Raw genomic sequence first — 26,341 nt, 5'->3', positions numbered from 1 at the left:
AGAAGAAGAAGAAGAAGAAGAAGAAGAAGAAGAAGAAGAAGAAGAAGAAGAAGAAGAAGAAGAAGAAGAAGAAGAAGAAAGCAAGTCTAGCAAGTCAGGGGAAGCAAGCCAGTAAGTAACATCCTTCCATGGCCTCTGTGTCAGCTCCTGTTTCCTGACTGCTTGAGTTCCAGTCCTGACTTCCTTTGGTGATGAACAGCAGTGTGGAAGTGTAAACTGAATAAATCATTCCCTCCTCGACTTGCTTCTTGGTCATAATGTTTGTGCAGGAATAGAAACCCTAACTAAGACACTAGGGCTCTATAGTGAGATCAAATTGTCTGCTCACGGCTTATAAGAATGGACCCAGAGCTGGGCTTCTCTGACAGTCTTAATGGCTGTTGGTCCAACTACCTGGTCAATCTTGGGAGCTGTCATTTTGGGTCTGACCTGTGCCCATTGGCTTTTGAGGAACACAGGGCACAACAAGCATCAGGTGCGTGTGGGAGGCACCTTCCAGGGGCTATGACCCTCTCCTGTGACAGCAATCAGCAGCGGTCTGCACCACGAAACCGGCCCAGCTGCCTACCCTGTGCCCTGAGTCCTGGGAGGCACCAGATGGGAGAGTTAGTTTTAACTATCAAAATCTAGAATCTCCTACGAGTTAGGTTTCTGAGAATATCTATGGGAGATTAACTTAATTATTTTAATTGTGGTTGGAAGACTTGTCCACTGTGGGCAGTACCATTTCCTAGGCCTGGGGATCCTGGGTTCTATAGGAGTAGAGAAAACAAGCCAAGCTGAAGCATGACGACATTTGCTTCTGACTGTAGACAGACTGTGAATAATTAGTTTTTGATATTCTGGTGTGTTAATTGGGGTTTTACTACTGTGAAGAGACACCATGACCAAGGCAAGTCTTATAAGGACAACATTTAATTGGGGCTGGCTTACAGGTTCAGACGTTCAGTTCATTATCATCAAGGCAGGAACATGGCAGCATCCAGACAGGCATGGTTCAGAAGGGGCTGAGAGTTCTACATCTTTATCTGAAGGCTGCTAGCAGAATAATGGCTTTCAGGCAGCTAGGATAAGGGTCTTAAAGCCCACACCCACAGTGACACACCAACTCCAACAGGACCATTCCTACTCCAACAAGGCCACACCTCCTAATAGTGCCACTCCCTGGGTCAAAAATTTACAACCCATCACACCTGGGTTCTCTCCACCATGGTAGACTGTAACCTAGAAGAGCTCAGATTTATTAGCTCCTTTTCTGTTAAGCTGCTTTTGGCAGAGTATTTTATCACAGCAGCAGAAGAAATTAAGATACTAATTACACTAGCTATTTTTGTAGTTGATATTTATCTAATGCAGTTTAAAACATATCCACATAATATTCATACAACTGTTGATAGCAGTTTTAGTATTAATAGTTGTCAAAATCTGAAAGCAACCAAGATGTCCTTCAACAGGTGAGTGGACTAACAAATTATGGAACATCTGTACAAAGAGACAGTAACTCAACACTAAGAAGGCACGGAAGAAATTTAAATGTGTACTACTAAGTGAAAGAAGCCAGTCTAGAATGCCACACATTAACTGATTCCAAGTATGTAGCTGCTACAGTTTAAATCTGGAATAGTCCCCAAAGACCCACAAAGGAAAGGCTGGATAGCCAGCTGAGAAGCAGCAGAACGCTGGAGAGATGAGGACTAGTCGGAAGTACTCAGGTCATTGGAGACAGGCATTGGAGGGATTGCAGAAACCCAGGATCTTCCGTTGTGCTTCCCAGTTATAAGATAAACAGCTTTGCTTTCCATGAATTCCCCACCATGATGTATTGACTTGCCACAAGCCCAAAACAAGAAGGCCAGCCAACTGTAAGTTGAAACTTGTAAAACTTGTAAGTTGATTGCCTCTGCTTTTTGTTAGTGTAACAAAATGTTTACTAATATTATGGGAAAGGTTAAACTGTAGAAATACTACAAGGATCATTGGTTGCCAGGGGCTTGGTGAGGGTCAGGGGAAGTGGAACACTGCACAGAGCATAAAGCTGTAGAAAATTCTCTATATGTCACCATAATTATGAATGAGTGACATTGTACATTTTAAAAACTCATAGGTCATATAAAACAAAAAGCAAGCCTTATACTAAGAACTCAGATTTATAATGGCATATTGATTCATGCTTAGTAACTGGAAGACACTTGCCGTCTGCTGAGAAGGGTAGTGAACAAGGTGAAGGCAAAAGAGATATGAAAGAAATCTCTGCACTCTCCCAGGATTTATTATGAATCTAAAACTCATCTATATCCTAGAAGATATAGAAGAAATCCTTCCACATTTTCTATATATACCATCAGACCAATAAACACTTTCTGTAAATAACCTGGAAAATATATCATTTTGCTTTGAAAAACTAAAATACAGAATTAGATATGACTTTAGCATGGCTTATTAAGACTTAAAGTATTTACCAATGTCCACAGTCAAAAAACTGTCGTAATAACTCAATAGGGGGCTGTGCTCCATATTTCTCCAATGAAGGCATATTCATATCATCTATAAATACTACACACTTCTTTCCCATAGGTGGTCCAAATACTCCCTTGCGCCTTTTGTCCAATCTAGCCATAATGATGTTCTAAAAATTTAAAAAGACAGAGGCATATTACATATGTTGGCATTATAACCTTGCTGTTATTATCATTGTTTAAGTCAATATCGAGACAGTATCCACAGACTAGCAGTAGCAGCTACCATTTGTTTAATTAGTCAATAACTTAACATAAAAATAGTTAACATCAGAAAAATAACCAGAAGAATCTTTGAAAAGAAATAATGTTATATTTGTTATAAGTTACTCTTAATTGATACTAAATTTTTTTTAAATTTGGTTTATTCGAGACAGGGTTTCTCTGTATAGCTCTGGCTGTCCTGGAACTCACTTTGTAGACCAGGCTGGCCTCGAACTCAGAAATCCGCCTGCCTCTGCCTCCCAAGTGCTGGGATTAAAGGTGTGTGCCACCACCGCCTGGTTTGGTACTAATATTTAAACTCAGCATCATTTCAAATTACATCTATTGAAAACCTCCTCTGCACTTAAAATTGTAACAGGTATGTAGATGCCATGCTTGCATTGCATGTATGTCTGTATGTAAGATTCTATAATACCTCTCACACTGGATACCCCTTTACCTAAGACTTAAAAACATTAATTTTTCTAACAATTGTTGGATTTCATATCCAACATAAATGGGTATGCTTTTTTATATTTCTGGATTTTATGGGGGTTTGTTTGTTGCTTTTTGTTTGTTTTGTTTTCTTTTCGTTTTGGTTTGGTTTGGTTTGGTTTTTTGAGACAGGGTTTCTCTGTGGATCCTTGGATGTCCTGGAACTCACTTTGTAGAGCAAGCTGGCCTCAAATTCAGAGATCTATCTGCCTCTGCCTCCTGAGTGCTGGGATTAAGTTGTGTGCTATCACTTCCCAGCATTATTCCTGATATTTTTTTTTTTAAAACTTGCTTGTCCATTGTAAAACTGAATATCAAAATTCTTTCATTTAAAAATTCTACAGTATTGTAACTTTGCAAGATTTTGAAGTTAAGACAAATCTATTGGCTAAAAACAACAGAAATATGGCTGGACCAATCCTATGAGCAGCAAGTGCCCAGAAAAGCCATACAGAAGAGTATAGAAAGAAAAATTGAATATTCAATTATGCCCACCCACCACCCTTGTGTGCACACACAAGTGTCTCTTACACTTTCTTCTCCAATTAAATCAAATTTTGCTTCTTAGGCCAAAAAAGAAAAAAAAAAAGTGACAAATCTTAAGTGCTAATATAAAAGTGTTATCTTTTGATTCATAGATTTATAAAGTTGCATGTTTGCCATAGAGCTTTAAATACTTTACTATTTATCAAATAAGATAAAGTATCATAATTATAGACCCCACGTTCTGACTTTAACTCACCTGAACCTGATTGGCACTGGTCCGTGCAGAGAAATTAACATAGAAAGGAAAGTACTTTTCCTTTTCCAAGTGATTCATTAGCTTATCCTTCACATACACTGACTTTCCTGTACCAGTCGGACCCACAAAAAGCAGCGGCCTTTATGAAAACAATAAATAACGTAATTCAAGATGGAAGGAAGTATAAATGCATTTTTTATGGAAAGAACACAAATACATATTTTAAAAACTTTAAATAGTAGTCAAATAATTTCTTTCTAATACTCCATACACTTATAATTGTGCATGACAGACTAATAAAGCCCAGGAGATGGCTCAGCAGGTAAAAGCATTTGCCATGCAAGTCTGATGGCCTGAGTTTGGATCTCTGGAACCCATATGAACATCAGACCTGCTAGCTTGTGTCTAATCTCAATGCTACTATGGTGTGGGAAGCAGAGGCAGGAGAATTCTCCAGAAGTTCACTGACCTACTAGCCTGGAGGCACCTAACCTGTGTGTAAAATGTATAAATTTGTGGTGAGTGTGGGTGTGTGTGCATGTGTGTGCACATGCACACTTGTATGTAAATACATATCTATGTGTAGGCAGGCACAGGCATAATACATGTATGGAGCTCAGAGATAATCTTGTTGGTTTACTAGGCATTTCCTCCTTTTGTTTGAGACAGGGTTCTTTCCTGGAAGTTTTTTAAGAAGGTTAGGTTAGCTGGCCCATATGCCTGTCTCTGTCTCCCAGCTTGCTATGGCTGTGATTACAAGTGTGCACCATGTTTCTGGCTTTATACCAACCTGACCTCATTGTTTTTTATATGGAATCTGGTTCCACATGCTTATGAAATAAGGATTTTACTGACTGAGTATATTCCAGAGTATAAAGCTTTTCAGTAATCGCACTGCAAGTGATTTTTGGTAACTTAAGAGGCAATGAACTGTTGTTCTGTTAAAATCTTGGAGTAATAAAAAAAGCTGAATTCTAGGTTCTCCAGTAACAGTAGATGCCATGAAAACACATTAATTAGCTCCTAGACATTGTCTCAGTTACCTGAAACTCAATGACCTCAAAGTGTACTTTAAAAATTGATGCCATTTTATTAGAATGGTCCTGTTAGATTTAGAATTCATGTTTAGAGTTTCTTACTTTGCAGAGGTAATACTCAGATCCATTAGGAAAGTATATCTAATCGTGTCCATTGTAGGGACTATAATGTCTTGAATCTTGGCACGCTTGTCTTCTAAATCAGAACTTTTAATTAATTCATTCCAATGGATCCAGCGACCTCGGTTTCTTAACTGTAAGAGAATATGTTTTAGAATACTGTAACTATACGCTTGCTACATCTGAAAGAATCTTTTCAACACTTATATCATTTGCTTTTTAAAGTTTGAGCATGAAGTAAAGCTTAGCATCTGTAACACACAATGAATTTTTACCAATTGACAAGGAAAAGTTAATGTAGTTGAAAGCTGGGTAAAGAGCAAAAGCATGTCGTTTATAGACTCAATCCAAAGGGCAACAGGCAGTAAAACTCTGCAGCTTGAGATAAGAGGGAGAGGCCGGACACTCACAGCCACAGCCTGTACTTCTGGATCCTCAGCACTGGAAAGAGACTTTCCGTGGTTTTGAAAACTATGTTTTATTAAAAATTCTAAATTAGGGAGGGATGGCTCAGAGCATAAGACCACTGGCTTGTCTTCCAGAGGATGCAGGTTCATTTTTCAGAACCCAAATGTTGGTTCACAACTGTACCTCCAGTCCCAGGGGATCTGATGAACTCTTCTGACTTCTGTAGATACCAGGCATTCACATAGCATGCACACATTCTTGCAGGCAAAACACCAATACACATAAAAAATTTTAAATATTGTAAATGAATCCCCCAAATTGAAAACTTTAGTCCTTTCTTGTTTTATAATGAAATATCACAATAGTCATATAAAATATAATATCTTTAGTTATAAAGCAGATTAATAAATAGATAAGTATGAATCTACTACTCAATACATTAATTTTTAATTATAATTCAAAGAATATAAATAACAGTCTATCATAATTTAAAGAATATAAATATCAGTTTATCATAAACTCAACAAACCTAGAGTTTATGTGTTTTAGTTTTTGAGTTAGCCCTGCTATGTAGACCAGGTTGGCCTTGGACTCAGAGATCCACCTGCCTCTGTCTTCTGAGTGCTGGGACAAAAGGCATGCACCACCACACCTGGCTAAATTTATATCCTCTTAATATCTAATCATCCCTAAATGCCTTGAAAATAGTCTTTGCATATACTAAGTATTTCAAAGTCATTCTGGTGTGACTTAAGTTACGACGTGCTAGATTTTGGGTTGTATCTTTCACGTTCTCTGAAGTAAATGAGCAATACTCTAAGGAAAAGTAAAGCATCGTCTCAAAGAGACCTCAGTATTTGTTTGCCATGTTGTCTCGTTGATCTAGGCTGCTGTTCAGCCAAAAGAATCAGCAGATTGTACTAACAATTAAAGTCTCGAGGTTCTTTTGAACTACTGGCTGAATGTGCTGCTTGTCTGGATGTCAGTAACAGCCTCAACCATTATTTGTCTCTCCTGATTAGTGTAGTCCCCCACCCCCATCCCATCCCCCTGCCCCTCCCCCCGTCCTCCTGCAAAGCAAGCAGGAGTCTAGCACCTGCTGCAATGTTATGGCTGGTGCTAAGAATTTTTTTCTGTGTTCTATCAGGCAAGCAGATGCCACAGCATGCGTGTGGGGAGCAGAGGACAGTTTTGGGGAAATCCATCCACTGTGGGACACACAGGGCAGACTCAGATGTTCAAGTTTCTGTGCCAAGTGTTTTTGTGCCATTGGTCTAGAAACTCGTGTAAAAAAAAACTTTTAGAGTCATACTAAAGTTTTAGAAACATGTATTTTCAAGCTAAAAGTTTTATTAGATTTAAGAAAATGATGCCAGGTATACTGTATGCCTTTAGTCCCAGCACTTGGGAGGCAGAAGCAGGCAGATCTCTGAGTCTGAGGACAGCCTGATGTACAAAGTGAGCTCTAGGACAGTCAGGGCTATACAGAGAAACTCAGTCTTAAATAACAAAACAAACAAATATAGGTTAAGAAAAAGAATAGTTCTTAACTTCTGCTTTCTCTTTCTCAGTGGCAATTAATTACCTATTTAAACTGCATTTTGACATTTACTTTAAGTTTTTAGAAAACATGCTTGTGCTACTGAGATATTCACTCTTTAGAGATTATTTCACTGACTTTCTATTATGACCAATAAAGATAAACTTTCTGATCAAATTCTTAAAATTCTGTGTTTGTGGGTGAACAAGTTAGTTCTCCACTGCTGATTGGGTTTGAATTCTGCCTCCAGATTTTTGTAATTTAGGTAGAATTATAACCAAAGCTCTAGTTAAATCTTATGGTTGTAAAATTAAATTTGCATGAATAAGATGACTGATGAAGTGTTTTCTGATTTAAAAAGGCTTTGATGAATTCTTTCAGAATTCAGTGGAACATTACTCTAAAATTGCACATGACATCATAAGATACAATGAGAACAAGTTCTACAAGGAGAAGTAAGGAGACAGGACTAAGCATCTCTCCATGGGAGTCCTAAACTCTGATGAAAACCCAGATGTTGTGCATGCTGGCATTGTGAGGGCTGGAGGTGCTTTGAGGGCTGACCCAGGGTTTTGTGGTTCACATTTTATCTCAATACACATTTTAGGTCATACCTCATACATGTAGTCATAGACTAGGCCCTTTTCATCAAATGGGCATTCCCATTTACTGATAGAAACTGGCATTGGGGCGTCTTCATTTCTTCCTGATACAGCTGATCGTAGAAAACCATCAAAAGCAAGACGACCATCTGTATCACAACTCGCTCCAATTGACCAAATCAAAGAGAAGATAAAGGAGGCCTGTTGGTGAAAAAAATTATCAACAACTAAAATGTAATATATTAAGACCTGTTTAAAGTACTTGGAAAGGTCATGCAGAGACAAAAACTGAGTATAGATAAATCATATAAAGAGTCGCTTCTTTTGCAATCATGATAAAAAAAAAAACTTAAATGCCTACACAAATGGCTTAGGGGGACATTGATTTAATTTATCATCAAATAAATTTCTACCAGTGAAAATGAAGTGCGTATAAAATATTTGTAACATTACTATTTCTTCAACAGGCATTCTGGTTGTTTAGAGTATGCTACACCCACTGATGCATATACAACTTTTTAAAATGATGTAACTATAATACCGACATGGAGAAATCAAGATAGACAGCAAGTGAGAGGCAAATCAGTAAATATAGTATATTGACATATATAAAATACACACACAGGAAAGGATATATACATAAAATATCTTTACAGGGCTATATGAGGCACTAACAATAGTTACTTTGAGGATGGCTGGTAGACTGGTTTGAGTGGAGAATATCTCTTTTGCCTTTTGAATTGTATTTAATGTGTATGTCTTATCTGGTTAAAAAATATCCTCAAATTTTCATTCAGTAATCCATCTACATAAGTCTTATAAAGTTATTCTGAACCATTTGATAAAAGTTGGGAGTCCGGGTTTATCAAGAGAACAAAAATTTTCTGGAGGTACAAAAATTTATATAGCGCAGACTATTCCTGGAATAGTTATATAAAAGCAAACAATGCTAATGCAGAAGACCTGAAAAGATAATCCTGAAAAGACAACTCCAAGCAAATGAGGAAATGGATAAACCAACTTGATATAACACATCTGTGAAGGGCAGAAGGAGAGAAGGCAGGCAGAAAGCAGGAGGGTAGAGTTGGCTGGAAGCCTGGAACAGGAGATGTCTGAGACAGAGTTCTAAAGCTAAAAAATTGTATTACATTTTAGTTATTTGTTTGTATATGAGTGTGTGTGTACTCTTATGCGTGTTTGTTTACCTGTGTGTACGCACACATGCAGGCATGCACAAAAGCACACTTGTAGAGGTCAGAGGACAATTGGTGGCAGCTGACTCTCTCCTTTCCACTCATGTGACTCCCAGAGAGTCAGGCTTAACAGCATGTACCTTTACCCACTGTGCTAGTGCCCTGGTATATATTTCTTGGGAGCAATAAGGAGGAGGGAAACATGATAGGGAAGAGAAAAAGAGAGAAGGTGCATGAAGAACAAGGGGGTAGATTGGAATGAGTCATAGACAGGAACAAAGAGTTTTAAACATTTTCTTCTTTTGGAAAAAAGACAGCATCTTCAACAAACGGTGCTGGTTTAACTGGATGTCTGCATGTAGAAGAATGCAAATGGATCCATATTTATCACCCTGCACAAAACTCAAGACCAGGTGGATCAAGGACCTCAACATAAAACTGGGTACACTAAATCTCATAGAAGAGAAAGTGGGGAATACCCGTGAACACATTGGTACAGGAGACTACTTCCTGAGAAGAACACCAATGACTCAGAGTCTAAGATCAACAACTGATAAATGGGACCTCATGAAACTTCAAAGCTTCTGTAAGGCAAAGGACAAAGTCAATAGGACAAACTGACAACCTACAGATTGGTAAAGAATCTTGACAAAACCTACATCTAACAGAGGACTAATATCCATATTATGTAAAGAACTACAGAAATTATAAATCAACAAGTAACCCAATGGGGTACAGGACTAAACAGAGAATTCTCAACAAAGGAATCTCAAATGCCAGAGAAGCACTTAAAGAAAAGTTCAATGTCCATAGTCGTCAGGGAAATGTAAATTCACCTCACAACAATCAAAGTGACCAAGATTAAAACAACAACAACAAACCAAACAAACCTCAAATGACACCACATGCTGTCAAGGGTGTGGAGAAAGGGGAGAACACTCCTCAATTGTTGGTGGGATCGCAAACTGGTACAACCACTCTGAAATCTGGAAGTTTCTCAGAAAATTGGAAATAGTTCTACCTGAAGACCAAGCTATAATGCTCCCAGGTATATACCCAAAAGATGCTCCACCATACCACAAGGACATGTGCTCCACTCACTATGTTCATAGCAGCCTTATTCCTAACAGCCAGAAGCTGGAAACAACCCAGATATCTCATAACCAATGAATGGATACAGAAAATGTGTTTCATTTGCACATGGAATACTATTCAGCTATTCAAAACAAGGACATCATGAATTTTGTAGGCAAATGGATGGAACTAGAAAATGTTATCCTGAGTGAGGACATGATATGTACTCACTGACAAGTGGATATTAGACATAAAGTACAGGATACCCTAGATACCATTCAACAAGAGGAAGAACCAATCGAGGATGCTTGAATCACCATTGTGGGGAGGGGCAAAATAGTCATAGGAGGCAGAGAGAGGAAGGGAACTGGATGGGAGATAGGAGGGGGAGAGGAGCAGAATCAGGTATGGGGAGAGATAGGAGAGAGATCCAGAGGTCCAGAGGTCCAGGAGAATGAATGGAAATCTGAAGTTGCCAGGGGTGAGAGACATGGGGCAAATCTCTAGGAAGTCCCAGAGTCCTGGGATGGGAGAGGCTCCCTGGTCAATGAGGGTGACCTTAACCAAGATGCCTAACAGTGGGGACATGATACCTGAAGAGGCACCTCCTATAGCCAGATAGGACCCCCAGTGGAGGGAAAAGGACACCAATCCTCCCATAAAACTTTCAACCCAAAATTTGTCTTGTCTAAAAGAAATGTAGGGACAAAGATGGAGCAGAGACTGAGGAATGGTCAACCACTAACCAGCCCAACCTGAAACCCATCCCATGAGCGAGCGCCAATCCTCGATGCTATTAATGATACTCTTCTATGCTTGCCTAGTAAAACTGTCCTGTGAGAGGCTCTACCCAGCAGCTGACTGAAACAGATGCAGATACACATAGCCAAACACTGGACGGAAGTAGGGTACTCTTATGGAAGAATTGGGGGAAGGATTGGCAGCCTCGAAGGGGATAGGAAATCCACAGAAGGACAGAGTCAACTAACCTGGACCCCTGGAAGCTCTCAGAGTCTGAGCCACCAACCAAAGAACAAACCCAGGCTGGTAGGAGGCCCCAGGCACATATGTAGCACACATAGTTTCCCAATAGGTGCTCTTGTCTGGCCTCAGTGGGAGAGGATGAGCCTAATCTGGCAGGGACTTGATTGATGCACCAGGGTTGGGGGATATGCAGGGGGCCCCACCATCTCAGAGAAGAAGGGGAGGGGCAATGGAGGGAGGGACTCTGTGAGGGGGGATTAGGAGGGGGACAACATTTGGGATGTAAATTAATTTTTTTTAAAAAGATGTGGAGTTAAACCAAATTTTTTTTGTCTCTCTCTCTGGTAATTTCTGCACACTATTGCCATTGTCTTTGGTCTTCTTTGAACTCCAGACATTAAGGTCTTCTTTGAACTCCAGACATTAACTAACAAAGACTACTTACTACTGTGTCCTAAAGAATCCACCGAGGATTCTGCCTGTATCCACTTATCTGGTTAGATACCTTCTCGAAGTCTTGCATAGGTAGTTTCTAGGATGCCTATACTCACGCTTAGTACTAAGACAAAAATCAATTACCCAAAAGCAGGTGAGTTTAATACTGCACCACCTCATTAAGGGACTATCCACATATGGCATTTCGTAAAGAATAGCACAGTTTGAGTCCACTCTGACATACTTTATTTTCTATTTATTTATTGATTGATTGATTGATTGATTTTATTATTAGGTATTTATTTCATTTACATTTCCAATGCTATCCCAAAAGTCCCCCACACCCTCCCACACCCACTCCCCCAACCCACCCACTCCCACCTCTTGGCCCTGGTGTTCCCCTGTACTGAGGCATATAAAGTCTGCCCGACCAATGGGCCTCTCTTTCCACTGATGGCCGACCAGGCCATCTTCTGATACATATGCAGCTAGAGACACGAGCTCTGAGGGGAGGGGGATACTGGTTAATTCATATTGTTGTTCCACCTATAGGGTTGCAGTTCCCCCCAGCTCCCTGGGTACTTCCTCCAGCTCCTCCATTGTGGGCCCTGTGATCCATCCAATAGCTGACTGTGAGCATCCACTTCTGTGTTTGCTAGGCCCCGGCCTAGTCTCACAAGAGACAGCTATATCTGGGTCCTTTCAGCAGAATTTTGCTAGTGTATGCAATGGTGTCAGCGTTTGGAGGCTGATCATACTCTTTAGAGTTGCCTTTAGAATCAGGTGATATTAGAGTACCAGGTCGGGCCAACTTAGTGTTCTCAGCTATTCTTTAGTGATCATCAGTACCTGCTCTGGGGCTTATAGGTCTTTCTGCATATGAACGTTATTTTCTATAACCATACATTTATTTTGTGTTTAAAACCACTTTAAATATAAAACCAACCATAGTCCAGACACGAATGTGCTTGCTATTGGGTTCATTTTCCACAACAGTACAGAGCAGTATTTCAATGAGGCGCGTGAGGGCCACAACCGCATTGATGTTACTTGTAGGAATCAGTTCCTGCAAAAGGGAAAATAATAAGTTGTTTTAAATTTTTTCTATCTTACTTGGAGAAGAAATGAAAGTAAATATTGCATTTAATAAAATTGAATAAGAATATATATAGTATTGATATGTTTTTAAATAACGTTTGAACTTACAGAAAATAAACTGTATTCACAATAAAAACATTTCTCAAGGATTTTGAGTTTGGTTTAGTGTATAAAAAATTGTATGTTTTTGTGGTAACAAGTGGTAACTTGGTTTACAAGAGAAAGAATGATGTTCTAAGAGTAGCAGAAATTAAACCTCTGACAGCCATTCATCCAGTTATTTATTCTATGCTTATCAAAGACAAATTATATACTTAAATAGTCATACAGCAAGCTGGGAGAAGTAGAAACAAGAGACATGATCCCTGAAAAGAAGCAACTCTAACAGAAAAGTTTAATATAGTGAGGTAATTATATAAAGGAGCCAGTCTCTGAAGAGAAATGCTGCTACAGCACTTGGGGTAGAAATAGGCCCAGAAATTATTTCCAGGGAACCTGGGAAAAGATAAATGACAAACAGCCTTCCAAGAGAAGAAGCTGAACTGAATTTTCAATGGAAATAAAAGTTAGGTAAATCGAGGCCGGAGGATGTGTAAGCAGTAGAGTCACATAATAGACACAAGTAGATACAGACTTCTCAGGAGATTCTGCAGGATGCAGAGGCAGGGTAACGACATAGGCTGCAAGAAGTTCATTATGGAAAGAAGCCTCCAAAGAAGAATTTTTAAAGTAGGGAAAAAACAGGATGGGTGAGCGTTTACAATCTTCACTCTAAGATGTAGACTGCACCAGAGCAATGCTCCTGTGGTGATTCAGGCAGGAAATGAGGTCAGAACTGAGGCCAATCTACAGGAAAGGCTGAGGTGAGGAGATGGCTGGAGAAAAGAGAATGGAAAGACAAATAAAAACATTGCCAGGGAGGAAATAAAACAAGTGCATTTTAGAACTTGCCACATAAAGAAAACACGACAGTTGTGAAAAGAAAGCCCATCACCAGTTACATGGAAAGATGCAGCTTATTTTGTATTATTTATTTCTACAGTATTAGGGACTTAAAGCTGATATACTGCTAAGAACTTTTATTTTCTCTATGAAGTCACCATAAATAGTCTTTGTAATGTGAACTGTCTAGTTTTATAAATACCATAACTTTTCTCTTTCTAAAACCACATTTTAAGACGGGAAGCTATTGAGTGTATTTCTGTATCCAATATATTCATTTAAGTTTAGCTAAGTGTGTTCACTATTGCTGAATGGTGGTCTTCCAAAAGACTTTTCTATATTATAATGCAAAGAATTGATGGTGAAAGATCTTTGAAGAGGTAATTAAGAGTCTGGAGATGAGGACATCATTATGTACTATCCAACAGGTGTGAAGTCCAAGACCCCAAGTGCCACAGAGAAGTGCCACAGAGAGAAGACCATGAGAAGCTGGAAGGAGGGATTGGACTCATGCAGCCATGAGCCACAGAACTGGAGTCACCAGAATCTGGAAGACAAAGGAAGATTCTTTCTTAGTATTTCAAGGAGCCACAGCTCTGTCAACATCTGGATGCCAGCCTCTCGTCTCCAGAACCATAAGAAAGTAAAATTCTGTTATCTAAGACACCACATTTTTAGTAATTTGTTATGAAAGCCTTAATAAAATAGTGCAGCATAAAGAGAGTTTGTAAAGTACTAAACACTTGTGTGTTTATGATAACATCTATTTATATTAATGTGTGTGTGTGTGCATGCACACATACACACATGTATCTGAGTGTAGGTGGGCATCAGATCCCCTGGGGGCAGAGTTATAGACAGTTGTGAGCCACTCAACATGGCTGCTGGAGACTGAACGTTGGTCCTCTACAAGAGCAGTGTGTATTCTTGACCACTGAGCATCTCTCTAGCACCTAAAATTTTTATAAAATACAGGAAGGGTTGTCCTTCTGGTCTATACCTCCAACTGAACCTGTGCCAGACCCACATGCATGCCCCCACCCCATAGCCTACCTGTCTCCCAGGAGGTCTTCCCTAACCTCCAGGGGTCCACAAGTGAGACCCCTGCCCCAATACCACACTGACTGGGACCCCAATAGAGCCCAGAAGATATGGGATCCATCCCTCTCTGCTTGAGCCCCATCATCCTTCTGGTCTGCGCCTCTACCTGAACCCCTGGCAGATCAAAAGTGCCTGCCCCCAGACCCAAAGCCAGCCTGTGTCCCAGGAGGTCTGCCCTAACCAAGGACACAGGAGGATTGTTATAACCAGAGACACAGGAGGCCTGCCCTAACCAGAGACAACACTGCCTGCCTTCCAGGAGACCTGCTCTAACCCAAGTCACACAGCTCTGTCTGCCTCCAAGAAGGCCTGCTCCAGTCCAGGACACCCAGGACATTTTACACCAGAGATAACTAGATGGCAAAAGGCAAGCACAAGAACATAAGCAAGGAAGATAATGTAATTTGGAACCACCAGAACCCAGTTCTCCTACCACAGCAATCTCTGGATACCCCAACACACCTGAAGAACAAGATTCTGACCAAAAATCCCATCTCATGGAGATGATAGAGGCCTTTAAGGAAGATATAAATATAAATAACTTCCTTAGAAAGATACAGGAAAACACAAATAGGTAAGAAGCCCTTAGAGAGGAAACAAATAAATGCCTTAAAGAAATACAGGAAACACAATCAAACAGGTGAAGAAATTGAATGAGATGGTCAAAGATCTAAAACTGGAAATAGAAACAATAAAGAAATTTCAAGGGGAGGAAACCCTGGAGATGGAAAACCTAGGCAAGAGATCAGGTGCTACAGATGCAAGCATCCCCAACAGAATACAAGAGATGGAAGAGAGAATCTCAGGCATAGAAGATACCACCGAAGATATTGACACAACAGTCAAAAAAAAAAATTACAAAGTTCAGAAAGTTCCTAACCCCAAACATCCAGGAAATTTGGGACACAGTGAAAAGAACATACCTTAGAATAATAGGAATAAAAGAGGGCCAGAAAACATCTTCAGCAAAATCACAAAAGAACACTTTCCTAATCTAAAGGAGATGGCAATAAACGTACAAGAAGCCTACAGAACACCAAATAGATTGGACCAGAAAAAAGTCCTCTTGCCATACAATAATCAAGACACCAAATGTACAGAACAAAGAAAGAATATTAAAAGCTGTAAGAGGAAAAGGTCAAGTAACATATAAAGGCTGACCTATCAAAATTACACCAGACTTCTCAACAGAGATGCTAAAAGCTAGAAGATCTTGGACAGATGCCATACAGACCCTAAGAGAACACAGGTACTAACCCAGGGTACTATACCCAGAAAAACTCTTAATCATCATAGGTGGAGAATCCAAAATATTCTATGACAAATTTAAACAATATCCAGCCCTACAGAGGATACTAGAAGGAAAAATCCAACACAAGGAGAGAAACTACACCCAAGAAAACACAAGAAAATAATCATCTCATAACAAACCCAAAAGAAAAGAATCATAGACACATAATATCATCTCCAACAACAAAAATAACAGTCACTGGTCTTTAATATCTGTCAACATCAACCAACTCAATTTCCCAATAAAAAGACACAGGCTAACAGACTGGATACATAAACAGTATTCGTCATTTTTGTTGCATACAAGAAACATGCCTCAGCTACAAAGACAGACACTACCTCAGAGTAAAGCACTGGAAAAAAGTTTTCCAAGCAAACTTTCCCAAGAAACAAGCTGGAGTAGCCATATTCTAATATCCAATAAAACAGACTTTCAACCCAAAGTTATCAAAAGAAATGGGGGAGGATACTTCGTACTCATCAGAGGAAATCCACTAAGATGATCTCTCAATTCTAAACATCTAAGCCCAAAATTCGAGGGCAACCATCTTTGTAAAAGAAACATAACTGAAACTGAAAGCACACACTTAACTTCAAACAATAATAGTAGGAGACTTAAACACCCCACTCTCACCAATGGACAGATCACGGGAACAGAGAGACACAGTGAAACTAAAAGAAGGTATGAACCAAATGAATTTAACAGATATCTATAAAACATTTCACCCTAAAACAAAAAGATATACCTTCTTCTCAGCACCTTATGACATCTCCTCCAAAATCAACCATATAATCAGACACAAAAGAAGATTGAAATAGTCCCATGCATTCTATCAGATCATCATGGACTAAGGCTGGTCTTCAATAGAAACAAAAACAATAGAAGCCTGCACACTCATGGAAACTGAACAACTCTCTCTCAATGATAACTTGAACAGGCAAGAAACAAAGAAGGAAATTAAAGATTTTTCTAGAATTTAACAAAAATGAAGGCACAGCATACCCAATCGTATGAGACACAATGAAAGCAGTGTTAAGAGGAAAACTCACAGCTCTGAGTCCCTTCATAGAGAAATTGGAGAGATCCTATTCTAGTAACTTAACAGCACATCTGAAAGCTCTAGAACAGAAAGAAGCAAACACACTCAAAGAGGAATAGAAGGCAGGAAATAACCGAACTCAGGGTTGAAATCAATCATTTAGAAACAAAGAGAACAATACAAAGAATCAACAAACCTGGTTCTATGAGAAAATCAACAAGATAGATAAACCCTTAGCCAAACTAAGGGTACAGAGACAGACTCCAAATTAACAAATCAGAAATGAAAAGGGAGACATTGCAACAGAAACTGAGGCAACTCAAAAAGATCGTCAGAGCCAGGCGTGGTGGCGCACGCCTTTAATCCCAGCACTCGGGAGGCAGAGGCAGGCGGATTTCTGAGTTCGAGGCCAGCCTGGTCTACAAAGTGAGTTCCAGGACAGCCAGAGCTACACAGAGAAACCCTGTCTCGAAAAACCACAAAAAAAAAAAAAAAAAAAAAAAAGATCGTCAGATCCTAATACAAAAGCCAACCATTGGCGTGAGGTCAGGGACCCCTGTGGAAGGGTTTGGGTACGGACTGAAGGAGGTGAAGAAGATGGCAACCCCATAGGCAGACCAACAGTATAAAGTAACTTGGACCTTTGGAGGCTTCCAGAGACGAAGCCACCAACCAAAGAGCATACATTGAGTGGTCCATGGCCCCTGGCACATAAGTAGTAGAGGACTGCCTTGTCTGGCCTCAGTGGGAGAGGATGCACCTAATCCTGTTAGAGACTTGATGCCCTATAGAAGGGGGATGTCTGGTGTGTGTGTGTGTGTGTGTGTGTGTCTGTGTGTGTGAAGGGTGTGAGAGGGGAGCACCCTCTCAGAGGCAATTGGGAGGTAGGATGAGGGAAAAATTCTGGGGTTAGGGACGACAATATTTGGAATGTAAATAAATAAAATAAGGATTTTTAAAGGTCTAGAAACTATGGTTTAATACAAATATTCTAAGTAAGTTTAAGCTTTTAAGTTATTTGTAATTTAAGCAATATAAAAGCAAAGAAGTCTGCGTTTGTAAGGAAGATGCTTGTGATCCCGAATTTGAGAGGTGGAGGCAGGAGGATCAGAAGTTCAAGGTCCTCTTCAATTAAATAGTGAGTTCGAGGCCAAAACAAATGAACAAATAGTGAATGAATGAATAAATAAATAAATAAATAAATAAAATAATAAAATAATAGAACAAAGATAAAGAAAAACCAACTTTATTCATTCCTGCATTGTGACTGTAAGTTTAATTGAGTTTTACAGAATCTTCAGAAATTGGAGTCAGTCAGAGAATTACTGTGCTGTTACCTTGCATTTCTTCCTCCGAAATACTAAAGAAGGTGGTACTAGCCAGTCAAAAAGCTCTTTCAGCAGACTTTGATGTTCTGGTTCACTTAGAGGCTCTTTCAATGAGTTCAACCATGAAGTCACTAGCGGCTCCCATCCTAACTGTGAAGGTTCCAAATAAATCATGCCGCAACGACTCACAGTGGCTGGCTGGAGAAAAAGCAGAGGTTTCCTTTGTCCATTTCCAAAAGAGATTGCTTTTTCATGAGTGGTCCCTGACCATTACTGCTACTACCTATAAGTCCTTTGAGGATGTATGTAGGTCACACCCATTTTTATACTCTAAAAAAAACACTACATGTTCCCAATACAGAAAACTATTTTCAGTCAGGTCCTTAGCCGTCTTATACCTATTCATGTTTAGGCATCGTCCAATTATGATTTGAAATGCCCAAACCTAACTCATTTCCTTGAAGGAGTCTTGAATCTTCTGCAAAATGAGGTCAAACACAAGCATCATCTAAGGTCTTTCTCCTCCAATTGCTCCCATGGATGCTCAGTCCGCTCTGTGCTCTCAGGACACTTACATGTAACTGTGTATTGGAATTATTCATTAGCATCTGCTTATCCATTTTAAACATACACTGAGTCTTACCATCTGCCTATCCCCAGTGTTAAACCCATCTGTGGACACAAAATATTTTGATTCAATAAATGAATAAACTATAAACCGAGTATTATATATTAAGAACTTACCGAAGCCTGTGAAAGGTCCATTGTTTCAAAGATGAGGCTCATTTGCGGGGACATTTGAATGATTTCTCCACTCATAAGGCAAAGCTAAAGGCAAATATTTTTCAAATATTTTAAAATTCAGATAGAATTGTTCTGTTTATAGATAAAAGATGTGCTGGGATATAAAAGCATGAATATGGATGGAAGCCAGAAAATAATCCTAGTCTAGCCCTGTGTTTATGATGCCTCCTTAGTTTCATTAATCTAAAATATTTCCTCTTCTATCAAATATGTTCAAAACTTGAATTTATCAATTACATGCTTTCTCTCAAATTCTCATCTTTTCTATTATTAAAACTACCTTATCTCAAGCTTCTTGTCTTAGAGATCATTAAATTTAATAATATCAGTGACTATTATTATTAACTATCAAATTAATTTCGCTACAAAGTCTCAACCACCTCCACTTCTCTCTCTTGTTTCCTCTCTGCTTCTACAATCTTCATTCTAGACTTGGGACTCTCTCTAGTCATATGCCAACAATGAAGTGTCTAACATTGCTGGATTCATCTTGTTAGGTATAAAATAGAGTGGCAAAGAGTTGTACTATACAATACGCTAGCCATGCAGGGCTATTCATATTTAATTTACCAATGTAAAATTAAATGTAGTTCAGTTCTTCGGCACCTTTCTTTTCTTTCTGCACAAGATGAAGTGCATGGACCCTATGCGTGCTGGCAAGCACTCTATTGCTAAGCTGTCTCCCTACCCCAAGTTCAGTTCTTCAGCTACACTAACCACATGTGACTGGCTGATGTCTACCTTAACAGTGCAGACATTTCCAGAATTGTAGAAAGTTCTACTTGAGAGAAATAATCTAGAATATGTTTAAGTGTGTACCCGATGACACCAGTGAACGCTGTTCTGCTTGCTGTCAAGTTAGGACAGGACAGCAGCATCACCCTCACTCTCCTGTGCTGCCACCATCAAACGCAAGCCAACCATCTGGAAATCCTTGCTTTTGCTGTCACCTGCCAGGCCCAGAGGATCTTTTTCTCACCCAACACTCCATTCCTGGCCCAGTTCCATCAATACATCTTATGTTCCTGACCAACCTGTCTTCACTTATTTTTGACTTGCTTTTCTCCAGACATTCATTCCATATATCTGGAAATTTATCTCTTGGGGAAAAAAACCCCATGTAATTCTGATGATTCAATTCCAGCATCTTAGCTCTGCCCACATCAGTTCTCCTGCTCATTAACATCGAATACACCTCTTTTCCTTTACTGCAGAACAGAGTTTTCCCTCCCCTAATGGATCCTGATTATGTCCTCACTCCCTCTGTGCAGACCAACTGCTGCTCCCTAACGTGCTCTCTCCTCATCTTGGTAAGGCATGTCTTGTCACAGCTGGCTTTACTTCCTTTCTTAGGTAAGTTCTGCTTTGTATACGGTGCTTCTACTATTCTCACACCATTATCTTTAGAGAATATTTCACAAAGGCAGCCTTTGGTAGAATGGTGGTTCTAGCCTAATGAACTAACCAGTACCCCAGAGCTCTTGACTTTAGGTGCATATGTATCAAAAGATGGCCTAGTCGGCCATCACTGCAAAGAGAGGCCCATTGGACTTGCAAACTTTATATGCCCCAGTACAGGGGAACCCCAGGGCCAAAAAGGGGGAGTGGGTGCGTAGGGGATGGGGGGGTGGGTATGGGGGACTTTTGGGATAGCATTGAAAATGTAAACGAGGAAAATACCTAATAAAAAAATAAATTAAAAAAAATTAACCCAGTCCTCAGTACTACCCACATACACTTCTATGTTTCTGTAAGCTGGTGGCTCTCAACCTTCCTATGCTGTGCTCCTTTAACATAGTTCCTCATGTTGTGGTGACCCCAACCATAAAATTATTTTGTTGTTACTTCATGACTATAATTTTGCTATGTAATGTAAATTTCTGATATGCAGGATCTCTCATAAGTGGTCCCAAAGGTCATGGGTTGAGAACACTGCTAAGCAGATCTGCTTCCCAGCTTCCACTATGGCTAATTAAAATGCTTTCATTTCTTCTGAAAAGAACTGAGGCTCACCACTTCATAAACACAAATCAGCAAGACTGTATTTTGTCACCACCAACTCTGTGTAGCCAAACTCTGTGTATCAGGTGACACTCCTGTCATCTGATGTGAGAGCAGCCTTCTGTGTGAGTTTAAATCCTTACACTTCATTCTGCTCATTAGCTCCTCCTTTCTGCATCATCCACACCTGTCTGTTAACTTTTCTTTCTCAGTGCGATCAATACTACTGAGTGAAAAATGTGACCAACAATGGTAAGGTGCTTAAACAGACATTTGAGTACTAATTAAATGAATTCACTGTTTAATAGGGTAGTCATTTCATATATTTATTATTAAAAACGTGGGTGGGGGAAAGAGCCCAATGGTAGAGTTCTGGCTAAACATCTGCCCAAGGATTCAGTCCCTAAGGCTACAAAACAAGTATGGAAAAACTGAGACATATTCACACAGTAGAATCCTAATGCAGACCTGAAAGAGAATAAGGAATAAAAATAGAAAACAACAACACTAACACCTTACATACATAGACCCAAACTGGAGAGCACTAAAGAATGTGAGTCTACTAACATGAAGTTCAAAAGGCGCTAAAACCAGTTATTACTTATTAAGTGATGATCTCTAGAAAATATTCTGACTTGGAAGGTGCATGAATGAACCTCTGGGTGCAGAAAATTTGATGCAGCTTTATTTTGGTAACAGCTATGAAAATGTTCAAATACATTAAAATCATAGCATCCACTTTTTAGAATTTTATTACCATTTATTCTCAATAAAAAGAAATATTATAAGACTACCATTGTCTAGTTCTTTTGTATATCTCTCATGTCCCATGGTAACATTTTACAGATAAAAAATAAAGTAACTTTTTTAAAAAAAGAAATGAGACTTTTATTTTCTTCTAACTTCTATAAACTTCTATATGGAAATACAAGATTGAACTAACTTAACTTACTCTTTTTTCTGTGTATGAGTTTTATGCCCACATGTACATCTGTCCACCACATGTGCACAGTGACAAGGAGTGAGTGACAGATGACTGTTAGGCACCAGGTGGGTACTGGGAACGTTGATCCTGGATCCTCAGTCCTCTGAAGAGTAGCCAGTGCTCTTAACAGCCAAGCAATCTTCCCCGGCCCAACTTAAGTTTTTAGTAGATTACTATGGTGGTTTGAATAGGAATGGCTCTCATAGGCTTATATATTTCAATGCTTACTCACATATATTTGAATGACTTTGTCACCGGGCACTACTTAAAAAGATTAAAAGGGTCTTGTTGGAGTAAGTGTGTCACTGGATGTGGGCTTTGAGGTTTCAGTATCCCATGTCAAGGCCCGAGTATCTCCGCCCCCCCCCCTTTTTCTCTCTCTCCTTTTTCTCTCTCTCCCCATGAATTATAGTGCAGCTCTCAGCTACTGTTCCAGTGCCTGTCCACCTTCATTCTCTCTGTCACAATGATAATGGTCTAGCCCTCTGAAACTGTGAGCAAGCCCCAATTAAATGTGTTCTTTTATAAAAGCTGCCTTGGTCATGTTGTCCCTTCCCAGCAATAGAGCAGTGACTAGTACAACTACTATGTTAATGAAGTAGCTTGACTATAACATACTTGTATTCTATTAAAAACAAAAGACTATAGCATAGCCTTCACTGAAAAGATAATTTATAAATGTATTCAATTTTTACATACTTTAGTTTAAATATATAATCCTAGAATTGCTTAATTATATCTGAATAAGTTCTGCTTTAAATAATAGTGATTTACCTTTTTATTATCATCCAATACCGTATTCATACTCTCTATCCACAAAGTATCAATAGGACCATCAAATACAACCCACTTCCGGTCAGGTGATTCTGCTAAGGCAAATTCTCTAAATGTGTTTGCCACAATACCATCAGTCCACTGAGGAAAAAAAGAAAAGCTGAAAAACTTCCCTCATAAAATAAATTGAATTTATCTTTTAAAACATAGAAATACTTCTAATTACTTGCTTTAATATGCACTGTTTATAGAAAAAAATATTATCTTGTAGATTACCTCATGAGACACTGGGTCAAACTGCCCAAAAAGTTGACCCATAGTAATTGATTTGGGGTTTACAGTCCTATACATGACCTTTTCTTCGTCTCCATAGTTGCGTTCATTCATAAGAGTTAACGTGTCCGCCAGCACGTGCAGCACTTCTGTCTTGGCAGCAAAAGGCTCTCCTACCAACATGAAACTATAAGAGACAGAGTTATACAGGAAGATGGTAATAATATGACCAATCAAATTATTTGTACCAGCATAGAATTCATCACTCTGTGGTGATCACCATATATAATTTTTTAATTTCTAAAATATTTCCTCTGATATGATGAAAATACACCTAATTTCTAAACTGATCGAGTCTACATTGAATTTTCCATAATCATAACACTCTCAAAGATACCATATAATAGAACATCTCTATATGACAATACAATTTTATTAGCCCTATATTCTTAAACTAAAAACCAAGACATAAGAAGAGCTGTTTTAAAGCTTTCGATGACTATGGTGATTACAAGTGCTCTTTGCCACTCTTGTAGAAACATCGGGTGTCTAATTCCAACCAATGAGTCATTCATAATAGATAATTTCCAATAAGGGAACTGACAGAGCTGTCTCCCTCCTTTCAAGAATGTGATCCACAGTGTTGAGATGTGGCTACTCTTTGTGACTAGGATAAACAGAGTTCTCCCTGCTATCCTCTAAATGGACATGCAGAATGAATGAAAAATTAGGCTTTGCATTGTAAGTGACAGTGTAGCTTAGCCCATCCTAGGGAAGAAAACTGAAGTATAATGCACTGGCTTAGAAGCCAGGACAAATTAACAGCTTCCAGAGGACAAATGATTGACCTTTGTTATGCAGTGGTAGAATACTTGATGAATTTAACCATTCAGATAAATTGGAAGACAGATAATCTATCTAATGGAGGGGGAAAGGGTAGTGAATACAGAGCTATTAGAAACAATGGAAAGACATCTCTGCATTTAACAAGAAACTATAAAGATGGAGCACAGAGGAGGTGAGGGACAGGTCTGTCTGCAAGTGGATGTGAAGGAGAAGAGAGGGAGCTCAGAAGTTCCAGAACCTGTAGGATTCCCATGCACATGGTCAAAATTCAAGAAAACTTCCAACAATGAAAATTTAGAAGGGCATAAAGGATGAAATCAAGGACCGGGCTATTTTGTCACGGTATTAAAATCTATGAAGGATTAATATGGTTCTCAGTATCGAAGCCCCCATCCTTTGGGAGTTCACCAGTTGATACCCAAAACCATGAGCACTATGCAAGGGTATGTAATACTATGTTCTTTCTTGCATATTCAAAACTACAATACAGGCTAATTTATACATTGGACATAGTAAGAGACTAACAATAGCTAGTCATAAAGTAGAATAATTCTAATAATATACTTTGAAAAGATTATATAACAGTGCTCTCTCTCAAAATATGAAATTGTCCCTTCATATTTTCAGACTGCAGTTGATTGACTGTGAGTAATTTAAGCATAGAAATGGAAACTGCAGGCAGAGAGGGCCACCATCATTATTTTGGAAGGAAACAAGACTGGATGAAAACAGGCTGGAGGTGTAGAATCTCCTAAGCCTGGAAGGGTTAAGTTTCCCACAAGGATTTAGAGAAATAAAACTGTACTTAGGGCAGATGGAGGATTAAAATATATAAAAGCTGATTATAATTTTCAACAGATGTTTACTGATTTCTACCTCCTGAGTCTGGTCTAATAACACATGCATGTGCTCAGCCCTGGATGTGTGAGGGGCGGTTTCCTATTCCTTCACCTTAGTGTATATTTCAAATTTTGTATAATTCAAAGGTTTTTATTTTAACTTCTCAAAAATTGTGATTATTAGACCCCAACTTTCACCAAATAGGAAATGCTGGGACCATTCTTTTGTTACTAAAAGTAACATTTTTTTCTTGTTACTATATGCATGTTGAGGAAAAAAGACAAAAATAGGAAAACCTTTCAAATGTTAAGTCAAGTTCTGTGGAAAACAGCTGATTAGGAAGACCCTCTCAGGAAACAAAAATCAAGCAGTGTTAGGTCCAAGATATTACAAAAAGCATTAGGTTCACACATTTTAAGAGATCCTTTAAGAAAAAAATATTCATATAATTATGAATTCAAAATTACATATCCACCTTATAAAATAAGTTATATGCACAAAATGTTTATAGTTTCTTGGATGGTTCCCTATAAAGACAAGGTCCTAAACTTTATACTCCATTAGTTTCACAATTCAACCATCTCTGAAAATGGGACCATTAGGTGCCCAAGTGGATTTCAGAATTGATGCCTAACAATGTAGCCTGTGTTTACTGTACTTCTGAGACAGGATCTTCCAACCTGGCCCAGATTCAGGCCATTTCTACCTTGATGCTCAAAGTAGGATTAAAGGTGTGCATGTCTCCTCACTTCTTTGTTCTTTGCTGTAAGCTACTGAGAAGAGAGGGGTTATTTGCTCCCTAGCCTTCCAATTATAAAAAGTTTATTGCTTCTTTTCGTTCTTCAGTTTAATTTAAAATAACATTAAACTATGGCAAGTAATCAATATTCTTACCCATGTCGAACAATCATCATTTCATATGTCTGAATAATTTTTTCAAGAAAAAATTTAACAGGCTGAAGATTATGTGTTTGGCAGGTTTCATGTGCACATTCCAAAAATTCCTGAAATAAAATAGAAATGAAATGTGTTTCTATAAAGTGTCATTATAAATTATGTCATACAGAAGGAATTTTTCAAATTAAAAAGAATAAATAGAATTAAAATGCTTTTAATATAACAATCTAAGTTATTAATGATCATAGCATTGGATATATGTTAAAATAAGAGCAATTCTTCTAATGGTGTTTGCCAAAATTCTATTTTTGGTTAAGAATATGCTAGATAACCCTTCATACCATAGCAACTAGGAATAAGCAGAGAAGCTAAAATATCAATAAAAGTTGAAGAACCATAAGGCACTGTATATGCAAATCATCCTGATGGAACTTAAGTTCAGAAGTGGGTAGTCTTTCCTGAGTGTCTTGTCTAGTTTTATGTCAACTCAACTTGACCTAAGCTATGGTCATCTGAGAGCAGAGACCCTCAGTTGAGAAAATCCCTTATAAGATCAGGCTGCAGGCAAGCCTGAAGGGAATTTTCTTAATTAGTGATTGATGTGAGCGGGCCCAGCCTATTGTAGGTGGTATCACACCAAGGCTGGTGTTCCTGGATTCTATAAGAAAGCAGACTGAAGGCAAATGGATGGAACTAGAAAATATCATCCTGAGTGAGGTAACTCAGACCCAAAAGGACATGGTATGTACTCACTAATAACTGGATATTAGCC

At 38.8% G+C, this 26,341-nt stretch overlaps 1 protein-coding gene across 1 annotated transcript in view; it reads right to left on the bottom strand.

Annotated features, from left to right (window-relative positions):
- Dnah12 (dynein axonemal heavy chain 12) overlaps positions 1 to 26,341 on the bottom strand; it is a 184,675-nt gene that overhangs the window by 75,819 nt on the left and 82,515 nt on the right. The window contains exons 29-38 of the mRNA XM_021181341.1: positions 25,567 to 25,676; positions 22,990 to 23,173; positions 22,714 to 22,854; positions 18,894 to 18,977; positions 18,159 to 18,347; positions 12,297 to 12,416; positions 7,677 to 7,865; positions 5,097 to 5,248; positions 3,958 to 4,096; positions 2,460 to 2,626 (exon numbers count right to left, since the gene is read on the bottom strand). Of these exons, the coding sequence (XP_021037000.1) occupies positions 2,460 to 2,626; positions 3,958 to 4,096; positions 5,097 to 5,248; positions 7,677 to 7,865; positions 12,297 to 12,416; positions 18,159 to 18,347; positions 18,894 to 18,977; positions 22,714 to 22,854; positions 22,990 to 23,173; positions 25,567 to 25,676 (1,475 nt within the window). The remainder of the gene's footprint in view (positions 1 to 2,459; positions 2,627 to 3,957; positions 4,097 to 5,096; positions 5,249 to 7,676; positions 7,866 to 12,296; positions 12,417 to 18,158; positions 18,348 to 18,893; positions 18,978 to 22,713; positions 22,855 to 22,989; positions 23,174 to 25,566; positions 25,677 to 26,341) is intronic.

This window comes from Mus caroli, chromosome 14 (assembly GCF_900094665.2).
Source record: "Mus caroli chromosome 14, CAROLI_EIJ_v1.1, whole genome shotgun sequence".
In the NCBI taxonomy this organism is placed as follows: Eukaryota; Metazoa; Chordata; class Mammalia; order Rodentia; family Muridae; genus Mus; species Mus caroli.
The sequence above is the reverse complement of the archived record's forward strand: the minus strand, read 5'-3'. Positions and strand labels throughout refer to the sequence as shown.